This window comes from Brachyistius frenatus, unplaced genomic scaffold (genome assembly GCF_029030835.1).
Source record: "Brachyistius frenatus isolate BFR_SWC_R1_liver_20210118 unplaced genomic scaffold, ASM2903083v1 Contig_122, whole genome shotgun sequence".
NCBI lineage: Eukaryota > Metazoa > Chordata > Actinopteri > Embiotocidae > Brachyistius > Brachyistius frenatus.
Window position 1 is genome coordinate 433440 of NW_027210721.1, and position 25879 is coordinate 459318.

Below are 25879 nucleotides of genomic sequence, written 5' to 3' on the forward strand. Positions count from 1 at the left end.
CTCATGCCAATATATTTCAGTTATTTTTCCTGTTACTAGGTGACGGTAAACATGTTTTCATGAGAGAGGAAATTGGCTTCGGAAGTTCGCTCCTCCTCCTGTTGTTTCACAGTAAATCACAACGAACTGCTGGATGAGTCCGGATGATGCAGAGCTGCTGGATGATTTGTAACAGAGACAGAAAACACATTTTCCTTCCCAGGATTGTTGTCTCGGGAAAAGATGTCAAAACATTCTGATTGTCGATTATCGTCGTAAGAGTCTTTAATTGAATTTCGTATTTGTAAGGAGATCACAGTAATTATGTCATTATTAGTCTTCTTGTTTAGTCTGGCTGTTTGTGTGGTGGATCTTTACACAGGACAGCGCCGGCTAACGTGAACGTGTCTGAAGGGTCGCGAGCTTCCATTCGTTGATGTGAACATGCTGCTGATGTGACCAGCAGTTTTCTCCTCAGTGAACTGTGAATTCTTCTTTCTAATGTCATGGAAATCTTGTTGCTGAGCAGCTAACAGTCACCAGGCGGCTGTGGTAATTAGCTTCAGGAAAGTATGATAATTGATGTTTATTTACTGTCATTGAAATATGCAACGCAGCGCAATGAGACACCGTCCCATGGAAGTTGTGGCTCAGTGCACCTGGTTCCAAAACCTCCAAGATAATTCAGATCAACACACCAGTCCTATGATCTGTTTCACACGTGAATCCATGTCCGCTGCAACAGCATCCCACTTTGTGTGTACGGGCTGTTTCTGCAGGAACAGGACGGTGTGAAGCTTTGGAAAGTGCTGAGTGTGTATTCATCTGTGATACATTAATCTGTGTGCTGTAATACAGAACAGATCAATGTTTTGGGATTTTTACAAACTCTGAAGGAGTTTCTAGATGAACGGTGGGAAATGACACGTCATCATATTACACTTCCAGACTGAATATATCCTCTTCTCACAACTATCCTTCTTCTGATTACTTTCCTTTTTGCAACTTTGAATCTGATGCTAAAACGGCTGCTTGTTTCTCTATGTGACTGTTGCACATTCAGACACTGCTCGACCTGCACTGTATCCTGGAGAGGATTTTCATCTTAATTCTAGTCAGCTGCTCTGGAGTCCCTCTGCAGACATGTTCATATACATGTACACCCAACAAGTCTCATGTTATGGATGGAACAGGGTGAAGTAGAGGACAATCCAACGCAGCCCAGAGCCCCCACTGACTCCCAGCTGCCTCAGCCAGATGTGGTGTGGTGGTCGGAAGAAAAGGAAGAACTGATGGGGGCTTATTGGGTTTCTTGGATGCGCATTTTAAAGATACATCAACTAGAGGGCAGTTTATTCTGTTGTGGCTGCAGTGATTTAACCTCAAGAAAAACTCTTTAAGTCCCCTACTTGCTCTTTTCATCAACCCGGTCTTGATACAACTACGATTACTAAATGTAATTAAATCTGAATATCTTTTTTTGGTACTGTAGTTAACTTTTTATTCTACAATTTGCTGGCAAAGAAAAGTGACCACAGAGTTACCGGTCTCAGTGAGGCGCTGTGCTATTCAAAGAGAGGCTCATGGAAATGAACGGTATGAATGCCTTCTATCAATATAACGCATGTGACTGCTGATATGGACAAGTGCACTGGATTTCTACTTGACACGTGTACGACCTCACCAGACACAAGCAAAAAACATGTTAGTGAAGTATCCAGGCAACCGACAGCAGCAGCAGGCTGTCCAGCTACATGCTGATAAGCTTTAACTGGTAATAGCACGTCTCTGTCATTGTGAGCATCTGTCCTTCCTTTTTAACCTTCTGCTCTGACTCTTTCTAATGAAATGTCCATGTACGCTCGACTGGCTTTTGTAGTTTTCCTCTTCAGAGATGCTCATTCTGGGTTCAACATGAGGCAGCAGCATGAAGAGACAGGAGGCATTGTGCCAGACGCAAGCTGTGAATTTTGCCACTGACCGGATAAGCTGACTACTTAAAAACAAACAAAACAAAAAAAGTAGTAGAAAAAGCTTCCCCCCACACCGACTACTTCAACATCCTTCTGTTGGAGTTTTATTTTGCTTTCCTCTGTCTTTTCTTGTGGATTTATTTTTCCTCTCCATATTTTTGCTTAACCTTTCATGCAGTTTTAAATCTGAGGAAACAAACTGTTTGCCAGGTCTCCCACAGTGTTTCAACATTTATCACACAAGTTAAAAATAAGATGGCAGACCTTGTGCAACAAGGTTTTGGAATAATGTAACCTGTGCATGATATTAATGGCATGTGTGAATCGTAGCTTTATCCTCCTGTGCATCTACCAATATCTTTAAGTTGTGATCGCTACAGACACAGGAGATCTCTGATCATGTAAAAATGGTTCTGTAGAACCGGTCTAAAACCCGCCGTGTTCTGCTCCTGAAACTGTGTGTGAAACAAGTGCAGGGAAAAATGAAAGGTCACAGCGTACAGTATGGGAGCAGTTTTTCCTCTGTGGTAAAAAAAATAGTTCCGTGTGAGTCTGTAAACTGGTAACACACGCGTGTGTTGAGAAAATCTCTCCAGCAGTCAGTCAGATACTGAATGTTTGTCTTGGTCCTCAATGAGACACGGAAACGGTGGAAAAACGGCAGTCTGCCCTCAGGAGGCGTCTTCCTCCTGTGAACCTCCTCGGTGTGTGTGTGTGTGTGTGTGTGTGTGTGTGTGTGTGTGTGTGTGTGTGTGTGTGTGTGTGTGTGTGTGTGTGTGTGTGCGTGTGTGCGTGTGCGTGTGCGTGTGTGTGTGTGTGTGTGTGAATGAACCCAGATGTACCATATTAACACAAATATATACATCCATGACCCTCACCTGTTTTTGAAGGAAAATAATGTGATTTCTTAAATATAGTCAAATCTAAATTATGATTCCTTATACAGTACAAGTTTGAGTATTCAGGTGTTCGCTGCGAGAGATGTATCCTGCTCAGTTAGTGCTTTCTACATGACCATATGGCCTTTAGTTATTGTAGTTAATATATGGAACATAAATAACCCTGCCTTAGAGTGTGTATGAAGCACAAGGAAGAGATGTTCCTAAACAGAAGACAGAATTAAAAAGATAGTTGTCGCAACATCTGCAGACCAGCTGATATCCAGTTAAACCAAAATCCATCACCATGTACAGTTGGACACTAAACATCATAATAATGCTTGCAGGCCCATGATGTCACCCTGTGTTTGTGTCTTTATCACTGCAGAGTAAAAGTAGGTCCTGCTCAGCAGGGAGCCGGACAGCAGATGGGCTGAGCAGAGCAGATGTTCACGGGACCACCCGACCAAGTGTTTGTTCAGTTTACTCTGGAAACAGGCCGACAGAGAAGGAGTCCGCCCAGCCGGCCTACTCTGGGACACTGATAGCAGATACACCCCGCCTCATTAGAGACCGAGTTCTGTTTGGAACGGACTGTGCTGTCTGATCTTTAGACCTTTCACTGTTTTCCTTGGCACCGCGTGGTGTTTCTCCATAAGCAAGTGCAATAATACGTTGGAATAGTCGGTTGGAAAATAAGCGTACTGTTTATTAACTGCTAAGTGGAAAACTGTAAATGCAAGTATGGGCAAAGATGACGTCAACATGTGGTCTGAGGGTGGGGCTCTTTAATAAGCTGGTGCAGGCCTCAGTGTTTGTGCTGCAGCTCAGTCAGAGAGGAAACGTGAGGTTGTTGACTGTTTTCCTGATATGGCAGCGGGGGAAGAGGGTGAGGGACATACCGGAGCTCCTGGGCCGGAACCAGATCTGCTGACTCACTCTGTTTTTCTGGTCTTCTTCTATTTGCTCTTTTGAGGAATGGGGCCACACTGTCTGCATCTTTTACAGACTAAATATAGGACACACTGTTAATGAGGGCGATTATGATTTGCATTAACACATAATACATCCTAACAATAGCTGTGACGTTTACAAATTTGAATAATACAAAAAAAAAAAAATGGTGCTCGAGTATGTTCAGAATAAAACAAGAAAAACAAATGAAAGTTTTGTTGTGAGATGTCAGAGAAGAACGGGACAGACCAGAGGAGCTGAAACTCAGCTGCTTTAGTCATACGTGTAAATCAGACGTGTGCCACACTTCAACACCACGTGTGTGTACGTGGACACACATGCTGCTGATTTTAGCAACTTCTTTACAAATTGCATATAATTATTATTATTTTTTTTTTTACAAATAAACCGTTTTGAACATTTCTTACCCTCCAGACTTCTATTTGTTTCGATTTAATTCTATCCACAATATAAGTAAATCCCAGCGCTCGAACGTTGGACTTTAGTTGTGTTATTATTACACAATCATTCACTTCCACTTTGAATAGTCCCCTTTTTGAAGTGTTTAAGGTTCCTGTATAAAGTTTAATACATAACGTTGTAGCTCTGACAAAAGTATAGAATAAATGTTCAGTCAGCTTTGGAAATAAAAAGTCCCTTATATTCAATTTACAGTAATAGCATGATATTGTTTAAATAGATTTGTGTTCAGGTGAGAGGCCATTCATTTCTGCATTTACGCTCCCTACAGGTCTCCTTTCATAATCTTCTCTAATCCAGATACCAGATCTGAGCAGGGCCTTTAAAACCAGACACACAGGAAAAATAAGACCAAGAAAAATGCACCATCATACTGTAATTGTCTGGGAGCTAATCTAACCCTCACTTGGACCACAAACTGAACTTTAATCCTCTCAGCAGTCAGCGTAACCAGCCAGAAATATATTTAATTGGAAAATATTGAACAGCTGCTGGAAAGATGTTGTATGACTAATGATTTTAAAATCTTCTCTCTGTCTTCACAGACCCTCCGCTGCCCCGAAAGACGGCGTGCCCAAGGTATGAAGTAAAAACTACATTTGTTTATCATATAATCCAGGTTGATTTAAGAGTGAGCATGCTCATTTTGCCCTTCTGAGATTATGTGAGAACACAAATTGTCTTGGCATGTACAGCTGACCTGAGAGGCCACATTTTACAGCACCTTTTAAAAGGTATATGGCACAAGCTCAGCTTTCAGTCTGATAGCAGTTAAGTTGGATGTGATTGCTGTGCTGTGCTGTTGAGAACGCTTGTTTACATGCATGTGTTTTTCTTGTGGATTTGCAGTTTGTGCATGTTGTTTGTTTTCACCTTCATCCAGGATGAACCTCAAGAAATCATAAAGCCTGTCCCAATCACTCACCCCGCCCCAAGCAGCACATACAGCAAGCCAGTGAGTCAGTCCGGCCCCGCGTACAACAAGTCCGCTCGGCCGTTCGGGGGCGACGGCAGCGGGGCTGCTCCCAAAGTCGCGTCTATTCCCTCTGAGTCATCTGCTTTCACACCAGCTGCCCCCTCTCAGCCACCGCAGCCACCATTTCCACTCAGGTCCAACCTTGCTGCCCCAGATTCAGCTCCAGCCAATTCAGTTCCCAGATCCAGCCCTGGGCGCTCTGCTTTCACCTCCCCATCTGCCTCTTCCTCCTCATCTAACTCCTCCTCTCCAGCCAGAGTGACAGCCCCCTCCTCCAATCCTAATGTCCCACAGTCCTCCGTCTATAACACACCTATCAACCTGTACTCCAACGCCAATGCTTGTGAGGTGGCTTTGGGACAGAGGCGAGGTCTTTTGGAGAGCCAGGGACTGTCGGAGCATGTCAATGGGTAGGTACCATTCATCAAACCCAGCTGTCATATCATGTAGATGTACTGTAAGTGACAAATATAATTTACCATGATATATGTGCTGAGTGCTTTAACCAGCAGACCCAGAAGAAGTCAACAGAGGCTGCAAATTCGATTTTTGCTTTGCCGTCTACCGGAACAAATGCATTAAATACAATTTGATATCCCAATCTGATCTTCCTGATCTGATGTCACGATCTGTCTCTGTAATTGACAATGATTTATCACACAGTCTGCCTGAGTCACTGCTGCTGGTGTCACATTTGTTTCTAATTGGCCAAACTCCCGGCAGCTCCGCTCCTCTGGAGACCAGGGACAGAGTGCAGTTTGGCTGGATTGGGCTGCTTCAGCAGGTCTTTGGCTCGCTGGTTTGGGTTACAGTAGACTGAGCTACGTTTAAGTGCTTTGCCACTCATTCTTTTCTTTTTTTTTTTCTGTCACCAGAAAGAAATGGGTCACAGAGACCTGATTTATGGACTTTAAGTCACCAGAGTGGATGTTTGGAGTCCTCTGTGAAATCTCTCTATACCTTCTTCGTAGAACTTTACAAAGTTTATTGCACTGAAAGTGGAACATTCACAATCTATTTTAGAATCTTTTTTTTCCTGTTTTTGGTCCGATAACCTGTAGAAGATGTCAGAAAGTGAATCAGAAAGTGAATACCAGACAACAGAACTATTTACACCATGACGATAACTGGCACATTCACAATGAGTTTACCTAAGTATTAAACCAACATATGGATTTGTAGAAGCTACATTTCATCTGTTCTGTCTTTCTTCGGGCTGCCAGCTGCCAGAGGTAGAGTGTGTATGTGTTGCAGCATGTGTTTGTTTGTGTGTTTCTGCTTTCTGTGGTTTTCTTTATGCACATTCTCTCAGAAGGGTGTTTTGGACTCTGCTTGTTTTCTGCAACTCGCTCTATTCTTGGCTTCAACTCTTTTCCATTTTGCCCTTTCTTTGCCCACAGGAGCAAGAAGAGACAGACACCAAGTTAGTGCTGTGAATGATAATATGGCTGCTGCAGTAGCTTCCTAACCATGTGGAATGTGATTATAGCCTTCACATCTCTGGTTTATGATTAGCCTAGGCATGCTCACACCTCTCTAACCTCACATTCCTGATTATCCAACTTAGACTACTTGCTTATTTCAAGGTCCAAACAAACACTGTTAATAATCGGTGTCTGATGCACCACGGGACAGCTGATGGTGGCCAACTCATACTTTGCTAATACTGTGTTCACACCCGGTGCAGCCCGGCCTGTTGGCACAGAGCTTCTTCAGTCACCCAGCTCGGCATCTGTCTGCCTCCATCTGCCTCTGGTGTTAAGCCTCCTAATCACTGCCATTGTATTCTGTTTGGCTCACAATAGCCTGACTTGTGCTTTTTAAAAAAAATTTTTTTTATCATACTTCCACACACATGCATGTAAACACACATACACAGTGAAACATGCCCATACTTGAGCTTTGACTTCAAATGGACACTAAACTCTGCATGTAAACACTCACACACATATTATTACATTCAAGAGTACCATCAGATTGTTTTTGGAGGACAAGATGAGCCTTTACTGTGAAAGCACATTACTCCCATCTAGTGGTGAGATGTGGTCAGTGTCACACTCGTCTCACTGACGTTCATATGCACTGAATTTCACCAATTTAATTGAATAAATCTAATTTATCTTCACTTGCTTTTTATCATTAATCAGTCTCCTTTAGACATTAAGACGAGGTGACATATTAAGGACAGTATATTTAATTTTGATAAACTTTTATTCTGTGATTTTCCTCTCCAGTTTTGAGCCACAGAGAATTCCTAAGTAAGTATAGGTCAGAGCAGTTTAATACTGTCATGCAGTGTACTTAGCACTTCATGTGACTTGGGATCATTTCTCTCTGTGAGTTTTTCCTCTTTACAATCTTATTTCTCCGCTGCAGAACTCCACCTCCATCTAGACCTAGGAGGTAATTGTGAAGTCTAATAGCTATTAGGTCGTATTTTAAAACACACATTTTCAAGCTGCACCTTTAAGAGACTGAATGTAGAGCACTTATTTCACAGTATATATGTGTTTTATGTGTACTTTGTGTTGGTTGCAGTGACTGTCCCTCTGAGAGAGTTGTTTTTGAATCTGTGAGTTTGTGTCTAAACTCTTATCCTGTGGTAAAGGTGCTCTGCTATACTATTAACCTGAAGGACTGCCTAATAATTGATTTGACAGTTGTATTGTGCAAAGATTATCTTAACATTTTTAAAACCCACGTGCTTTCCATGTCTGTAAATCATCATTTCCTCTTTGATGTGTCTGTACAGGAAAGCCGGTTTGGAGCCTGAGAGTGTTGCATCGCCTGTAAGTGATGCCAGCAAGAAGCGTCTGATTGAAGACACGGAGGACTGGCACCCCCGAACAGGAACCTCCCAGTCCCGCTCCTTCCGGATCCTCGCCCAGCTGACCGGCACCGAGAAGGGTGTGTCCCGAGCTACACGCTTATTACCTGTGAACACTGCCTGGATACTGTTTTAAGAATTACCTGAGTTTTGGCATTGGTCTAAAATCATTTGAATATTTTTACATTATATTTTCTTCAGAAGTGATGTTAGTATTTCTTTGTTTGACAATCAGATTTTCTATCAAAACTCCATTGCCTCTGTAGTTTATATTGATTTTTTACCATTTATTTAAGTAAGAGAAGAAAGCCTTCATCGCAGTATGACTGACTATTTTTATATTACAGTTTTATGACCTTTGACATGACCTTATTTTAAAGTGTTGCGTGTTGATCTGTTCAACAGGGGTCTCAAGTATGCGTGTTGAGTATCATTTTGTTATTGTTCACATACAGTAAAAAATAATCTCATTCAGATGACACTTTTATTTTGTCCAAGTGGTTTTCGGAGGGAAAAAGGTTGTCCTGCTTCAGATGATGAAAATGATGTCACTTCAATGACTTAAGATGAGAGACTTGTCGGTCTCCCTCGCTCTCTCTTTGTCAAACCGGACTGGTGTAAAATGTGTGCTGTGCTTTAGATGTTTGATTAGTATTCTATCTGTCTGGTGTTTCTGCAGCTGTGAACAGTTGGAGAATAGGAAGTCCTTGTTTACAAGTTGCTCATTCAGTACTTACTATATCAAGATGAGGCTAGACTGGATCAGTCGCCTGTCTGTCCATATTCTCTCCGACCTATTTATTCGACATTTTACTCTATTTTCATTGGTGTTTTTTCTTCTCTGTTGCAGAACAAATTCCAGAGAACAGTGGAAATAAGTAAGTGTTGGTGTTTTTCTTGTATATAATCGAATTAAATATGCGTTTGTGACTATTTGTTCTGTCTCTTGGTCTCTCTCTCTCTCTCTCTCTGTCTCTCTGTGTGTTTTTTTGCAGGAAGAAAGGCATATGTTTTAGCAATCGTAATAATTTCTTGATCGCAGAGGTTTCAAATTCAGAATTGGCCCTCAGAATACTCAGTAAGCACATCTAAGATGCTGTGATTTAAAGTTAAGTCCTGATTTCCTGATCTTGTGCTCCAACAGTACCACGCTTAATTTAAGGCTTATTTCGTAGGAACCGCTTTCAGAGCTCTCAGGAGGATGTCTAAGTGGAGGCAGCCATCGGCTCAGCGCAGGCTGTGATTGCTACTCCTGGTCTCAGTTTGAAGTTGATTTAATCTGCAGTAAATGCAGTCTGCCCTCTGTACCAGATCCCCAACCAATCAGTGTGTCACTCACTGGAAGCTGTGGGTAATTAGGTGGTATTGTGGGTAGCAGCCCTGCCGCGAAGAGATTCTTGCTCTCCGTCTGTCAGTGAGATTTTATTCAGTGTACTTTTGCTGAAGACAGAGCAAATATTCCACATCCGCCTTGGTTTATAAATCAAAGTTTATAAGTCTCTGTGGCTTTTTCTGTGATTCTCTATTCATCCCTTCTTTTATTCCTCTGCTTCCTCTTGTGTTATCTTTGACTTTGTTTCACAGATCTTAACTTTCCAACATTTCCCTTTTTCTCCTTGTTTCTTTAAACCTGTCTTACGGGGCAAATCAGAGTGAACAAGTTGGACCCAGAAGTTGTAGGACACAAGTACAACAAGCTGAGAGACTGGCATCATGACGTTTCAGCACGATTGCTAAATGTGTAGTAGAAAAGGGTTTGTTTTATCTCGTGTTTTATTTCATTTGGACTGTGATTTAATTTACATTGCCTCATTTTACATACCGGCACAGTCAAAGCTGTTATTTGGCAAACTTATACAAGTTGTATGTCAAATTCCTAAGTGACAAGAAAACAAACCCTGTTTTAAAGTAAATTTTATCTGCCGTTATTTAATCATATTTAAAAGTGTATTAAAGTAATTATGCATGATTTGAAATGCTGCTAAACATTATTTTGTGGTGTAAATGTGTACTTTTCTGTACCACATTGTTTATGTCTGAGCCTTCACTTTCACTTCTCTTATTCTTTATTTCTCTGAGCATGTCTGCCTTTTTCCTTTTATTTTCTACACTAACTAAAGCAGTTTCATCTGACGGCTTTTGAGGATTTTATCTCAAAAAACTGTTTTCTGTACTTCTTTCTATTATTGTTTATTCCTTCTTTTCTTCTTGTAAAAAAAAACCAAACTTGTCAACTTGTCAATTAAAAATTTCCAGTTGATGAACGTGTATGATGTGAAAGAATGATTTGTCCCTAAAGAAGCTCTGATTTGAGGAATGAGATGCTTGCGTTGTTCAAAGTACCATCTCATATGAATCAGTTATAGGCAAAAACACAACAAATAGTTCGTGCTACTTGATGTGTTTCTTTCCATTGTATTATGATTCACAGTCATTCGAACAGAAGCACAGAAGGCTGGATTAATACCACTATAAAACCTGTGCGTTAAAGATGTAAAACCCAGCAGTTTGATGGTTCCAGATTATCAACCTGTAGCCAACCTGAAGGTTGCTGAGTGATCCTATCATTGCCTGCTCGTTGGCTATCTCCTAACGTTCTTAGCCGTCACTACACGTCTCGTTGGCAGCTTAGTTCCAGCAACATAAAGGATTCTTCTAAAGGGAGAGAGAAGTTGTAGCATAAATCAGACGGTCCCAGCTTGAAAGGAAAGCTGTGAAACTTTACAAGGAAAACACTCGAGAGACTAGTGCTTCTCATTTCCTCCTAAAATATATAGCGTCTCATAACATTTTGCACCACAGTGGAAAACATACCACCCCTGCCTCAAAGTGTGTCTGGCTCTCCTGTTTCAGGACAGTAAAAGCAATAAGCACTTCATAAGCCTCCTAAAATTATAGTATTGGTTTTCGACTGCTGAAGATGAAGGAAAGTATTGGAGGGGGTTACATGTACAGTAGTTACGATGACATCACCACCTGTAACGGTTTCCTTATGTCAGTAATTGCAAAACCACACGGACAGTGACCAGCAGTGCATACACTCATTCAAAAGTGCCTCATAATTGTTTTGGTTCTTTGTACATCAATTTTAGTACCTGCTTCGGAAGAACATCCAGATGCTGAGATCACACTAAACACTTGTCTGTATTGCAGGTTTAGTGTGATAATTATTAAAAAGTCTCTATTTGAACAGATTTGATTGAGTTTACACTGGTTGATGTATTATTAGTCCGTCTGAAACAGTACACAAATGTTTTCACAGCAGAGAACATCAACATAAATACAGATAAATGTGTGTGTGTTGTGAGTTATAATTTATGTGAAGTGTATATGTGTTTCCTAGTGAGCCAGTTGACAAAACCACTCCTGCTGTGCACACATCGCCTGCAGCGAAAACGTTTTCCAAATCTGCAACAGCTCCCAGGAACGGCAACGTGGTCCCTGCGTCTGCATTTAAGAGCCGTGCAGGCCAGAACAAAGCTTCCTTCCAGCCCGGAGGTCCATCAGGTAAAGGAACATTTACCTGTTCAGAAACCCTCTCCTGCTCTGGCCCTGCTTCTGGTATTTACTGCCCAGTGAAAGCTTGTGGTTCTGCTTCTGCCAGGAGGAAAGTGTAGTTCCTGCTTGTCGCCCACAGAGGGCAGCCTCATTCTTTCAAATCGCTGCCACTCAGCAATAACATTTATAGCAGGTTTAATACCTGACACTAAGCCATTTAAGATTATGAGCTCTTTAAAAACCAGAGGTATTCAGTTAATGAGCTCAGATTATTGGCTTTTCCCAAGATCCCCTTAGTCAAATAAATTGTGAAGTTGAGAATTATGTATTTTATTTTGTGTGAAAGCTGGTCTTTAACTGCGGCCATCCCTGCCACAAGACCTCGAGCTGGTCAAGGTAAACATTTGCTGAAAGGCATCAGTCACAGTGATTATTAGCAATAGTAGGACACAAGTCTGCTCTCACATGAACAGATGCACTATGTGCCCTAACATGTTTCCCCAGACGGCCTTTAAGAGACGGCTGCTGAAAGGTGCCACAGCGAGAGAGCAGGAGAGGACAGTTACTTCTCTGTCCACTCTTATTTATCACATTAGCACATACTTGAGTTCACCTAAACAAGCATGTATCTTATAGTGGCCTCGAGGAGAGGGGTGGAGTGTGAGGAACGCGCAACCTTCAGATTTACTTACATGAATTCATAATTTTGGCAAATTTAACTTCCAGCACCTTTTTAAAGAAGCAACTTAGCATAATATTGATCAAGATTTCTTTGTTATTGTATGAGAAGATCTTCTATATTTCCTGAAACTAGGTCTAAGGTTTGCACATTACACTTGTGTAAGTTTCATATGGTACCACAAGCCCTTGACGAGCTGTGATGTCACCAAATCACGCTTTTACGTTTGTGTTTTAAACGATATTTAAGATGAGTATGGAGACACTTTTCCTCTTTATCAGATGAATGTGAAACCAGCTTTCTAGCTCAAACATCAGGAACTGGAGCAACAACCCATGTTAGGGTGTGATGTGGGGAGTCATCATTTTGATGGTATCGTGGGTTTTAATCTCGTTTGTGTCAGAATGTCTCCTCCTCTAATGTCCTCTCTAACGTTAAGCCACTCCCTCCGTCGTCTCACATCCTGCTGGTGTCTTCTGGGATTTGGGGAGCAGTTGTCCTTTGACCTCCCCATGTCTTTGATAAGTTGCTCTGTTTCTGGGTCCTCATACCCTCCAGCACTGTTTCTGTGTACTAAGCAGAAGGAAGAACTGTGGACCCCCTGCAGTTCATTAGCGATGAGCGCAGAGGGATTGTTTCTCAGGTGTCTTGGAATTTGTTGTTTCCTTCAGAAGGAAAAATGGATCTCTTGTTTGAGGAAAGTGCGCCGGCTCTGTCCAACCCAGCTCTCTCATGCCAGACATGGAGTTCAGTAAATCATTTCCATAATCCGACAACAGACTCCTTTTCTCTTCTCGTCATGAAGTCGTAGATTGGTGGAAGAAAACCACAGTTATTTATTGCAGCCATTGCATTGGTTGTTTGGTTAATTCAACTCTGGGAAGTACATCAAGTCTCAAACTATGTTTAGTTCACGCTTGCTATTTTTCGATTGGCTAATCTCCCATAATTGAACTGTTTCAGGTTTTCCTAAGGGTGGAGCACTTCCCTCATTTGGCAAAGTTTCCAGTCCTGCTCCCGAAGGTGTTGAGCGTCCGGCTCCGCAGCCGCATCCTCAGGACCTGAACTCTCTGGTGCAGCGCGCCGAGCACATCCCCGCTGGGACTCGCACCCCGATGTGCAACAAGTGCAACACTGTCATCAGGTACATCAATAAGACATTTATAACCATAAAACATCATTACAGATTCAATAACTGTAAAATTCTACACAACTTATACTGTGCAGACGTTTGGTCTAAAGTTTTAAAAAGTCCTTCAGTGGAGCTTTAAATCTTTTGTGTCCCTTCGTTGCTCTCACAGAGGCCCTTTCCTTGTGGCCATGGGGATGTCATGGCACCCCGAGGAATTCAACTGTGCTCACTGCCACTCCTCGCTGACTGATCGTGGGTTTGTGGAGGAGAAGGACCAGGTGTACTGTGAGCGCTGCTACGAGCAGTTCTTCGCTCCGTCCTGCGCTCGCTGCCAACAGAAGATTCTCGGGGTGGGATAGAAAACAGAAAACATCTCTTCTCTGCCTTTGTCCACTTTGTACTGAAAGCTCTTTCTCATCATCCTCTGCTGTCTTTCATCGCTTAGAGACATAAAGCAGAGGCTGGCTGCTTAATCCAGTCTAGTATATGTGGTTATACTAAAGTACTGAAAAATATGCCGTCTACCTACAGAATCTGCTGGTTCTTATACGTTAGCGAGAGTTTGGGCTCCTGTAGCTGCACGGTCACTGAACAGCACATTAGGATTGTTTGTTTGGGGGAGCAGCTGCTGTCAGTCTGTTAACACCAAAGTAGTGCTGCCATTAGGAAATGCAATTCAAAACACACATAAGAGACATAGAAGTTATTGTTTGTCGTGATTAAAAGTCTCCCAAAATCTAAATACACGTGAAAGAAACCAATAACCTTCAAAATCTTTGTCCGTCTGTTCCTCGTGTTTTAATATATCGTTTTTTTTTGCAGGAAGTCATGAATGCCCTGAAACAGACCTGGCACGTGTCCTGCTTCGTCTGTGCCGCCTGCCATCAGCCAATCAGAGGCAACATGTTTCACATGGAGGATGGACAACCATACTGTGAAAAAGGTGCCGGAAGGAAGACACCAAAACAAAATAAAGATCCTGCAGAGAAACCCACATATTCAAATAAACTTAACATCTTGTCCATGTCCTGTTTACTCAGACTACTACAACATGTTTGGGACCAACTGCCACGGCTGTGACTTCCCCATCGAGGCAGGGGACAAGTTCCTGGACGCTCTGGGCTTCACCTGGCATGACACCTGTTTTGTGTGTGCGGTAGGTTTCACCACACAACAAGGGTTGGAGCTAAAAATAAACAAATACCACCAGATCAGTGAGTAACAACGCTGCTTGTCTCCACAGGTCTGCTCCACCAGCCTGGAAGGTCAGGCCTTCTTCTCCAAAAAAGACAAGCCTTTGTGCAAGAAGCATGCCCACACTGTCAACATCTGACCCGACCCCATCCACAGAAATAACATCAGTTTGCAGGAATTTATATTTCAACCAGATGTTCAATATTTTCTGAATTAAAAAAAAAAAAATCTTGTTTACTAGTTTGTGTTCTGCTACAACAACATTTGAGCAACGATTCCACTGAAAGCTTTGTTTCTGTTCTATTGTGTTCATTCTCATTAGTTATTATTTCAAAGCACTTCTTTAGCTGAATATGCAGGAATACATTTCAATGCACTGTTAACCCCGTTTTTAACAAGTCAGTATCTGCAAAAAGATATTTTAATACACATGTTTGTGCTGGTCTTTCTCCTTCTGCTCGAGGTGTGTTGAGCTCTTGATGGGCATTTTTGTTTAACACAGAAAAGGAGCGTTTACTGCAGTGACCTTACGTGTGTCACATATTATTAGAAAAAAATATTAAAATCTATGCCATGTATTAATAAAGAGAAAGCAAGGTTTAGTAATTAGGATTATTTAACTTAAGGGGGAAATGAATATTTATTTGTAAGCAGGGATCACTCAGTAAATGAGTCCTGGCAACAAAATGGGAAATTTTAATATTAGTATCTTTTTTTATTGTTTTATTGTTTTAAAGTAATATGGTATTTAATTATTCCCACTAAATGGAAGCATACGTTAGTAATGTGTCTAGAAGTGCGCAGGTTCTGCACCGTCCAGGTCCTGTTTCAGTGCTAAAACATCCATGTTTCAGAAGGTTTCCTTAATGACCAGAGATCATGTTTATGTTCACGTTGTAATGTCTTCATGTCTTCAGCAGCAAAATAGTAAATAACCAAACTTCCACATGAAACTGTATTCTGTATTAGAAAATGCTGTTTTGTTTTTCTAATTTGGTTCAGAAACATGTTTAAATGGAGGGCCTGAACCTTCCACGGTGTTTACCCATCACCGACGTTGTCATGTTGCATTTGCTTTCATTATGTTTTGGTGATTTTTCTGGAATTTGCTCAATTAACACAAAACAATGTTAATATATTCCTGAAACCAAGTTCTGCTGTCGTCGCTTTTTGTTTTGCAGTTTCTTTGTATTAATTTCGAATAAAAAAAAGTTCACCATTGACTACATCAACAGCTCTTGAATGCAGCTGTTCAATACCACTTTACTTCATTGGTTGTGGCTGAAACAACAAACTCATCCTCCTTGTTTATGTTTTGTGCACTTTTTTTTATGTGTTTGTCGATGCATGAGGAAGAAGTAATGTATCATGTCCTGTTATGTGTATTATAAATCTGCTGTTGTGACAGTAATTATTCAAAGAGTTTTAACAGGCAGGCAGACAGGCACCAGCAGGAGCTGCCTCATGCATTTAAACCTGCAGTAGGACAGAAGAGTAGGCACGTCTCCACCGGGACGCAGCAGACATCACTTGGTTAATTCTTTCTTTTCTAACAACTCTGTTCTCTTATATGAAGGCATCACATATTCTGTGCTGAGTGCCTCGAGTTGCTATCTGAGTGTTGCAGAAAGAACTTGGAACCTCCACATGGGCTGACTTGTGCACTTCTCCAAGACGTCGGAGGTGGGAGCTGTGCGCGGACAGCCAGCCTCTAATCACCCGCGGTGGAAACCTCCACTTGGAAAACTCGACCACAACACAGCCGGACAAATAAGAGACCACAGTGGAGTTCAAATCCAGACCAACTGGGATCTTTAAAGTGAAAAGTACACGGTAAGGATTGTTGGTGAGAAACGGTTTGAGCTCTCGGCTGCAGCTCCGTCCCTGAACCCAGAGGGGTCCGTCGACAATTTGTTCGCGGTGCTGTTGTTCATTAGGATTCCGCTGAAGTGCTGCTGAAGTGCTGCTTTCGCTGTCTGCGCCCTGTTCGATGCTGCAGCAGCTGCAGGCGATCAGCGGGACCTCAGACCGTGTTAATGGTGGGAGTCCGATGATGATGATGATGATGATGATCAGCACGTTCAGAACATCTTAAAGTTGAATCTGCTGTAGTTGTAGTTTTGATTAATAGGCAGTGATTTGATTATTGAGACGTAAATAGTTGAAGTAATGAAGGTTGTTCAGGTCAAATAAAAAACATGTTGACTTCTTTATGTTCAGTTTTTGGAAACACGTTTGAAAGATCTATCATCTCGTATCCAATTATTTTCCTTATTGTCACAGTAATGTCTGTTAGTGGTTTGACTGTGAAACATTGTGGATGATGATAACCTCCCACCAGGGTCTGGACCTTTTAATCATCCTCTTCATCACACTTGTTCTGGAGTTGTTCAAATTTCCATTTTTTTTCCATCCCAGTACTTTAAAGACTTCATGTCCTAAAAGTTGAATCGAACAAAGTGGGCCAACTCCATCTGCTGATGAAGATCATGTGATGTGTCTGAAAGCTACTAAATGAACATCAGTCAGCTTCTGTGAGGATGATTTCAATTTATGCTGTTCTCACTTTTCAGATTCAGATTGTGTTCATAACTGCAGAGCGAGTTACAAGTGCAAATTATGTGACAGTGAGATGAACACTGTGGGGGTGGGGTGGGGGTGGGGTGGGGTGGGGTGGGGGAGGGGGGTGTCAGTGGTGATACTTGACATTAAACCTCTGCGCTCTCCAGTCTACCAGCGATCGTCAGTGAGCCGGAGCGGATGTCTGTGACATCACCTGACGTTTGCGTGAGCCTCTCCGGTCCCACGGGGGTCAATGCACCTCCTGCTGCACCTCCTGCTGCACCTCCTGCTGCACCTCCTGCTGCACCTCCTGCTGCACCTCCTTCAGGTCTGCGCTGCAGTCTCGGAATGCATCAACAGCCCTCCGACTCTCCACAGGACAGAGAGGCTCATTGAGGCGCAGCAGAGTGAGTGTTTTCGGGTCGATTTAAACACGGAGAGGCCGATCAAACCACCACCCAGTTCTTGCCCCGGCTCTGCCTGTCCTCAGGCTTACATGATGGGGCTGGCATGTCAAGTGAGGGTGCCTGGCAAGGCTGCCCTTTGTGGTCCACCGCAGACTCCTGCTTCAAGTGTTTCAGTGTGTTGGACTCTTCACCACTGATGGCTAACCCAGTGTGTGTGTTCTTGTTAAGCCTGTTATGGTGGCAGCCTGAAGGCAGCCCTGTCTGAGAGATGGAGTTCTCTCACTGAGCTCTGTATAATAGAGTATATATAGTGTATAATAGAGTATATATAGTGTATAATAGAGTATGTATATATAGTGTATAATAGAGTATATATAGTGTATAATAGAGTATATATAGTGTATAATAGAGTATGTATATAGTGTATAATAGATTATATATAGTGTAATATTGGCCAATATAGGAATCCAGAAAAGTTAGAATTTTGTATTAAAGGGCAGGTGGGCTGTTTTCTGTTCATGTTTGATTGAAACCATCACAAATGAGAAAGTGAGGGATGATGAGACATCTCACGTTTCAAATAAATGTAGGCCTGGTTGAAATATGGCTTTCAGAGAATTATTATGAATGTATTAGCCCTGTAGATATTATTTGAATTGTACAAGTACATTTGCTACCCTGCGCTTAAATAGGAATTGCAGGAACACAAAAGCTCTTCTCTGGTACTGTTCTCCTTTTGAGCAAACCTGCAGGCTCAAGCACACACACACACACACACACACACACACACACACACACACACACGCACGCACGCACGCACGCACGCACGCACGCACGCACGCACGCACGCACGCACGCACGCACGCACACACACACACACACACACACCTACACACAGATACACTCAGTCCTTCACCCTCTGACGCACATTAACACTCACACAGTAACAAACTCTCCTGGTCTTGGTAGATACTGGGTTTGTCCTGAGGGCTAAACTTAGCAAGCTGCGACCCCTCACCCCAGTTTCCTCCCTTATAATTACAGGAAGCAAATACAGCCAATCAGGGCAAAGTTATTTTCTGCATATTACCAAACTCAATAGGAGCAGTTTTTCAGGACGAGACAGGTAATGACCAAATATGTGGGAGGGAGAGAGAGATGAGGTTTTTAGCAGAAAGGCTGGAGGATGTCAAGAAGTTTGTAGAGATTGTAGAAGAGAAGAAAAGTATCGCTAAAGATTTGAGTTCATCACCTCACACTCATGTAGGGAAACATGAGCACAGTGATAACTGGAGGAACTGCAGTGTATCGAGACACCAACTGTCAGAGATTTGGTCCCAGACAGACTTTGCTCGATGTCTTTCCCAGCTGGCGGGACGTTGTAGTTTGTCCTGATTTTCTCTAGTTTCCACGTGATAGAAGGGCATCTCGTATCACAGCTCTCCACCGGCACCATTTTTCCATCTGTCGCTCACTTCTTGTCTGCTTTTCCACCCCATACTGACAGGCACTAAATATCTCAGTCTTACAGTTTTATTTTCTTTGAAACAATAACAGAGGTTTGCTTCTAATAAGCAAAATGATCCCACAGAAGACTTGAATACAACTGGATCATCATTTTGCAGCTCACACACCAAAATTCTTTACTTGAACTAAGTTTGAATTTCAACGAACTGTCTTTATGGATCACGAGTACAATTTTGCTGTAACTCCTCTGTAACCCATCAACCTGCAGCTGATCTTCTTCCACTTCATAATAATCTCTTACCTGTAAACCTCCTTTGCTCTTTTACTATTGATGATAATTCAGCGAGCACATACCAGATGCTCTGCTCACTTTTTCATCTGTGGTCGCTGATGAGACAAACAGGGATTACTCAAAGCGGAGAGCTGCTCAGCGCTCTGCCTGGAAAGTCAGCCACCATGTGGGAGAAAGCCGACATCCTGTTATTAGAGAAACAGAGGGGCATGAAAAAAAAGGAGTAAGAAGTGGAGGATGAGTGGAGGATGATTGAAGATCGAAGAACAGAAGAGGATAGGGGGTACTTTGCATGATTGGGTTGAAATCAAAGTGGGGGAAATGGCCTGAGTTGGAAATTTAGTCTCCGTCCTTTCACTTATAGATGGCAGACATATGAGCCCCTTCTAATAACTCTACTCTTTTTCTTTTTTGTCTTGCAGACGAAGACGAGTGGAGCTCTGGCTGCGTGCAGTGGCAGGATGCTGTGTTTGGATGGTGAGTCCAACTCCCTGTCCGACTGAATCTTACAGCAGTTCTTATAATTAAAATAGAGATCCAATGATTTCTTCATTAAATGACGAGTTGATCAACAGAAAATAATTTCAAACTGTTTTGACAATGAGTACATTTTTAATAAGAAACGTAAAGTTCTCTGATTCCAGCTCCTTCAATTTTTATACTTTCTTGATCCGTTAGTCCGACTTGATAATAAACTGGATATCTTTGTCTGCAGAAAACAAGACATTTTAGATGCAACTTGAGCTTTGGGAAACACAGGTTAACATTTCTCACCATTTGTAAACATTTTAAAGACCAAATCATTTCAATCGATCAGTCGAGAAAATCATCGATAGATTAACTGATAATGAAACAATTATTTTTCTCAGCCCTAAATTGAGAAACAATACAAGTCTATCTGCTGATTGTAAAACAGAGATGTGTTGATATATGTGCACTCAGAAATATAATGTTGAGTGTCTTCGCTTGATGCTCCAAGCCGATGAAATCATAAAGAAACTGAAATCCAAAGCTAAAAGCTGTATTGATCAAGATAGACTGGGTGTTGATTCTCCTGCAGTCGAGGTAGTATTTGTCACAGCTCATCCTGTGTGTGTGTGTGTGTGTGTGTGTGTGTGTGTGTGTGTGTGTGTGTGTGTGTGTGTGTGTGTGTGTGTGTGTGTGTGTGTGTGTGTGTGTGTGTGTGTGTGTGTGTGTGTGTGTGTGTGTGTGTGTGTGTGTGTGTGTGTGTGTGTGTGTCTGTGTGTGTGTGTGTGTGTGTGTGCAATTTGCCTCCAGAGTGGCGAGCTAATTGACTTTCCACTGAGCATGTTGATAGGCTGTAAAATAAACCACACTGTCTATAATAGAATCCTGTTTTCTCCGCTGAAGTTTGGGGCCAGACTTCGGCTCCATCTACTGTCTGGACTGCCGGAAATGAACCAGTTCAACATCTGATAGAGTGCAATGAATCTTAGAAACTCTCAGAAGCTTTGATCTCACCTGAGTAATTAACAGCGCAACGCTTATGAATGTATATTCAAGTGTTTGAAAGATGAAACGTTTTTATCAAGCATGGTCCAGATGATTTTATTCCTACAAATTATTTTCACTTTGTGCTTGATAGCAATTTTCCACCTTTTATTTTGAAATATTAGCACATACATTAAGTGCATTTACAGCACAAAGAATCACTGTTGGTCTCTGATGAGTCAGTGGATATGTTATATATATATTTCCCCTTGATTTGTGAGCTGGCGTGCTGCATCGTTTAATTAGCATTCCTTTTACATTAAGAAATGAACTTGCCACTACAAGACCCGTCATAAACAGCAAAATATGCTGACACAGCTCCAGCACAGAGTCTGTGCTTTGTGCGGTGTACAGTTGGAGGGGGGTTGTGAAAAACATAAAGTCACTGCAGCCAGAGAGGACAATAGCCGCCTGTATGTGTGGGAGAGGCTCGCTTAAACTCCTTCTGTGACAGTGACCTGCTGGCCGGGAAGTAAAGAGTGCCAAAGCCAAGCGGCGTTTTGAGTCGGAGAGTAACTCACACCCGTAAAGAATGTCAAGAATCCGTGTGTTAAAGTTCACACTGTATCACCATCTGTGGCTGGATCCTGGCAAATACAAGACAGCTGTGTGTCAGAGAGAGTGTGTGTGTGTGTGTGTGTGTGTGTGTGTGTGTGTGTGTGTGTGTGTGTGTGTGTGTGTGTGTGTGGAAAAAGAGGAGTTGGGCAGAAAACGAATAATTTGTTATGCAAATACTATTTTTACATGTCATTCATTTACTTTGTGTGTACATGTTGTGATTATAATGTTAACACTGCAAATATGGCAGCGTGCACAGTCACACACACATTTCCACACGCGTCTGACAAGCAGGATGCCAGCCCATAATTATACTCTAACTTACCGGTTTATTAAGAAAAGACCACCCAGAATCCAAGTCACCTGTTTCAGCTGAGGGAAAGTCCAACATTCAACACTCCTCTGCTTTATTCAGCACGATACCCAGCTGTCACTCTGTGATATTTTCCTGATATAATATTGTCTCAAGGTTACTGAATTATGTTTTATGGCACTTACTTTCTTTTGTCCGATTTCTGAGAAGTTCATGACTCCTTATATGTGCATGAAGAAGTGATTCTCTGTTTCTCCTCATTCAAATCATTTCACCACGATCCCCTTTGACAGTTTGATCTTTCAACAGACTATTCTGAAAAGCTTTGTTCTAAATTCTTCTGCATCAACTGTAGATCTCATTCTGCACCGTATCGGATTCTGCAGTTGAACCTAGCGCTCGTCCGCTAAATAGCAAGTGACAGCGAGTGCCACTCAGACTGCGAGAGGAGACGGAAAAACAGATGAAATCAATTTCTCTCTTGTTCGTGTTATTTCTGTTTCGCAGCCCTTGATGACAGATTGTGAAATGGGTTTCGCATGTGTCTTTTTTTCCCCTTCAGATTTGGGAGAGGCCAGAGGGCATTCAGAGTCATACCTGTGAGGCAGTCCGCAAGGAAATGTGCTGACATCAGAGCTTTGCATTTCAAACCTTTGGGACAGAGGACGATGAGGAGGACAGAGAAGTGACAATACAGAAGAAAGACGCTGGGTTTGCATAGATCACATCAGGTGAGTTGCCCTCCGAATGACATCTCGTATCAATGCTAATCCACCACTGAAAGACTTAATCACATCCTGGAACAAGAAGGGCAGGATGTGTGTGGAGTATTAAAAACAAATTACCTTGAACTTCATAATAGGAACTCTTTAAGATCCACTGATGCGTATTTTTCAGTTGCCTGTTCAGTGTTTGAGAATAATTGTTCAGTTGAGACTGTTTTCAGTTTCTGTTGTGAGGTTTTGGCACGTTGCTTTATCTGGAAACACACACACACACACACACACACACACACACACACACACACACACACACACACACACACACACACACACACACACACACACACACACACACACACACACACACACACACACACATCACGATCCCTGTCAGGTTTTGGCTGCAGGATTAGGGCGCCAGACAAAACAGTTGACTCGTGTCAACACTTCATGAAAAGGACTAAAACGCTGGATTAACCAAACTACCGTCAGACACACAAAGGTGAGTCGTGTTACTGTGTGCTGCACGTCAGTTTGCAGGATTTGTCATCTCCTATTTGCTGCGTTTGTCTTTTACACCCCTGGTGGGTATTTTCAGCTGTTGTTTCTTGTTGAAACAGTTTCTACAAGTTGTCATGATTTTCCAGACTTTCCCAAATGACATGCTGAATGATTTTTCTGTCTTTTTTTGGGAGCAGTTCTCCAGTCGATCTAATCTGTTCTCTTTGGAGCTCTATTAGGTGTCTCAGCTTACTTTGAAAATATCTCAATATTGATGGTTCTACCTTTTATCGTTATACTTAGTACTTACTGGCATTCAGCCTAATGTGAGCCTGCTTGGTCGCAGTGTTTGTAATTGTGATGAAGTTACTTGTTTTGAGACACAGAGGACTGATGACATCAGTGAAAGAAAAGTTACACGCTCCTTAAATGAACGAGTTAAGGTTGTGTTGGGTCTGTTGACCACCAGCGAAGCAACTCAACGAGCCTTTTATAGGCTTGGACATTTTCATCTTTTATATGTGACCTTACAGCCATATTTAAAACACTCTGAATAATCTCATCACATTGATTTCAGCCGTATCACGCAGCTCCAGCAGCAGCTCTGATACAGTTCAAACTGCTTTCCTCAGAGACGTGATGCAGACATGTCAAGTATTTTTCTGCTTTTCGAATTAACTTCCAAAGGGAAGACGAGTCGGCCACACCGATCATCGGTTCGACTTCATCTTTAGTCACGGTTCTATTCACTCTGAGAAGACAGCGGCCTCCCCACTTGTCTTTCCAAGCCTCCTCTGTGGCAGTGAGAAGTTTACGTAGTGAATAAGCCGGGTCACATTACAATGAAAAGAAAGAGAGAGTGTAGCTGCTAGCTAACCTGCTACACCCTGGACTGTTATTGCAGGTGTTCCAGAGCAGTTACAGCTGTTCATTTCCTCCATGTTGCTGCACATGTGGAGCTGCAGTCACACATGAATGGCCACATACAAGTGAATGTTGGTATGCCAGAACACAGATTACAATTTCAGGATCAGAAGATAGCTTCAGGGGATGAAATGCTTTCTCGGTTTATATAAGCTACCTTCTGAATCTGGTGTTTGTGCTAAAGGTTTAGCTCGTAGCATTCCTGCAGCCAGTTACTGTGCGTCCATTCAAACAGCATTGAACATGTATAATCTGGAAATATTGCCTTGTCTGTGCTGTGAATTTTTTCTCGATATTTTGGAAGTGAAATGTTGGTCATCTTTATACATTTGCTTTCAAATTTGGTGACAAAATTGATTCTCAATTTTGGTCGAGATGCTTTAAAGTAGCAGAAACATTTACGATGTGTTCAGTAACACACTTATCTGTATTGTGTCCATAGTTGCAGCAGATTAAACTGCTGACAGACGGACATGTGGAGTTCTGTGGACATCTTTGCCCATTCATCATTTAATTAGTGTCAGACAAGTATAAGATTAATATAAGAGACCGAGGCTGGAGCGTTCCTCATCGGTTCAGCTCATCTCTGTCCGACGGGCCGAGAGCCTCTGCAGCTCCGTCCTCCGCTTGTCAGCGCACACCGATCGCATCGATCACATCGATCACATCGATCACACATCGATCACATCAATCACACATCGATCACACATCGATCACATCGATCACATCGATCTCACATCGATCACACCGATCACATCGATCTCATCGATCTCACACCGATCACATCGATCGCATCGATCACATCGATCTCATCGATCTCACACCGATCACACCGATCACACCGATCACACCGATCACACCGATCACACCGATCACACCGATCACACCGATCACACCGATCACACACCGATCACACCGATCACACATCGATCACATCGATCTCATCGATCTCACACCGATCACACCGATCTCACATCGATCACATCGATCACATCGATCACACATCGATCACATCGATCACATCGATCACACATCGATCGCATCGATCACATCGATCACATCGATCACATCGATCACATCGATCACATCGATCTCACATGGATCACATGGATCACACATGGATCACATGGATCACATCGAACAGCTTAGAGAGGGTGGCCAGTATTCACTGTCAGTCATTTCAAATTAAGGAAAAGGGATAAATGACTAGCTTAGTTTGAGTGACTTCCTTGTGATACTGTTGATAACTTTAAACTCACTTAAGGGACATTTTGTTCACACAAAAATGTAAAATTTGCAACTTGGATCGAGTAGTTTGGTGTTTCAAGCTGCCGGTTATCACAAGCCCGTCTCTGTTTTACAGTTTCTGCTCACTCCCTAAAATATTATGAGGTGTGTGTGTGTGTGTGTGTGTGTGTGTGTGTGTGCGTGCGTGTGTGTGTGCGTGTGTGTGCGTGTGTGTGTGTGTGTGTGCGTGTGCGCGCTTGCATTTGCGTCAGTGAACAGGTGTTCCTTTTCTCCACCTGCATATTGTGACAACAGTAGCTCTTGTATTTTTCCTAAAGATAAAGTTTAATTAATGATTGCTTATGTTTTGAGAACAAAACTTTTACTGGCAGGAATTTGGAGGATAAGTTACTTTTGTGTTCAGTGCCAATATCTTCTGGCTTTACTGGTTACACTGATTACATGGCAGCTGAAAATGCTTGATTCACACAACTTTTCTACAATAAAGAACTGTTTTCTGCTTCTCTACATAAAGTGGTCAAGATGCTGGGTGTTCCCCACCTTTTAAAACCAGTGTTTATTTTACTTTTTGAAAGTGCAGCAAATTAAGCAGTCAGTAACCTTGGGTGGACACTTCCATGGGAATACAAGTGGGTTGGGGGAGAAGAGGGGCACTGAGAGAAAAACCTCAAATGTGAAAATGACTGGAACTCCCAGGGTTTTCAAAACAGAACTCAAGATTTCCTTACACATACCTGGACAACTGAGAGCATGGAAAAACCCCTCCCATACATGCACTCAACAGCTGGGCTGGTCAGAGAAAT

At 42.3% G+C, this 25879-nt stretch overlaps 2 protein-coding genes across 3 annotated transcripts in view; both read left to right on the forward strand.

Moving 5' to 3' along the window:
* The window catches only part of pdlim5b (PDZ and LIM domain 5b), a 34882-nt gene extending 19472 nt beyond the window's left edge, over positions 1-15410 (forward strand). Inside the window, exons 4-15 of one of the 2 annotated variants that reach the window (XM_069713801.1) lie at positions 4810-4843; positions 5148-5650; positions 7475-7498; positions 7617-7643; positions 7993-8147; positions 8918-8945; positions 11411-11574; positions 13208-13388; positions 13546-13726; positions 14199-14319; positions 14417-14532; positions 14620-15410. In XM_069713801.1, the coding sequence (XP_069569902.1) occupies positions 4810-4843; positions 5148-5650; positions 7475-7498; positions 7617-7643; positions 7993-8147; positions 8918-8945; positions 11411-11574; positions 13208-13388; positions 13546-13726; positions 14199-14319; positions 14417-14532; positions 14620-14709 (1624 nt within the window). In that variant the 3' untranslated portion in view covers positions 14710-15410. The remainder of the gene's footprint in view (positions 1-4809; positions 4844-5147; positions 5651-7474; positions 7499-7616; positions 7644-7992; positions 8148-8917; positions 8946-11410; positions 11575-13207; positions 13389-13545; positions 13727-14198; positions 14320-14416; positions 14533-14619) is intronic. The other variant, XM_069713802.1, reaches the window with a different exon arrangement.
* A 927-nt stretch (positions 15411-16337) lies between these two features.
* bmpr1bb (bone morphogenetic protein receptor, type IBb) overlaps positions 16338-25879 on the forward strand; it is a 50469-nt gene continuing 40927 nt past the window's right edge. Inside the window, exons 1-3 of the mRNA XM_069713803.1 lie at positions 16338-16403; positions 19721-19775; positions 22244-22412. The gene's annotated coding sequence lies outside the window, so the exon portion shown is untranslated. The remainder of the gene's footprint in view (positions 16404-19720; positions 19776-22243; positions 22413-25879) is intronic.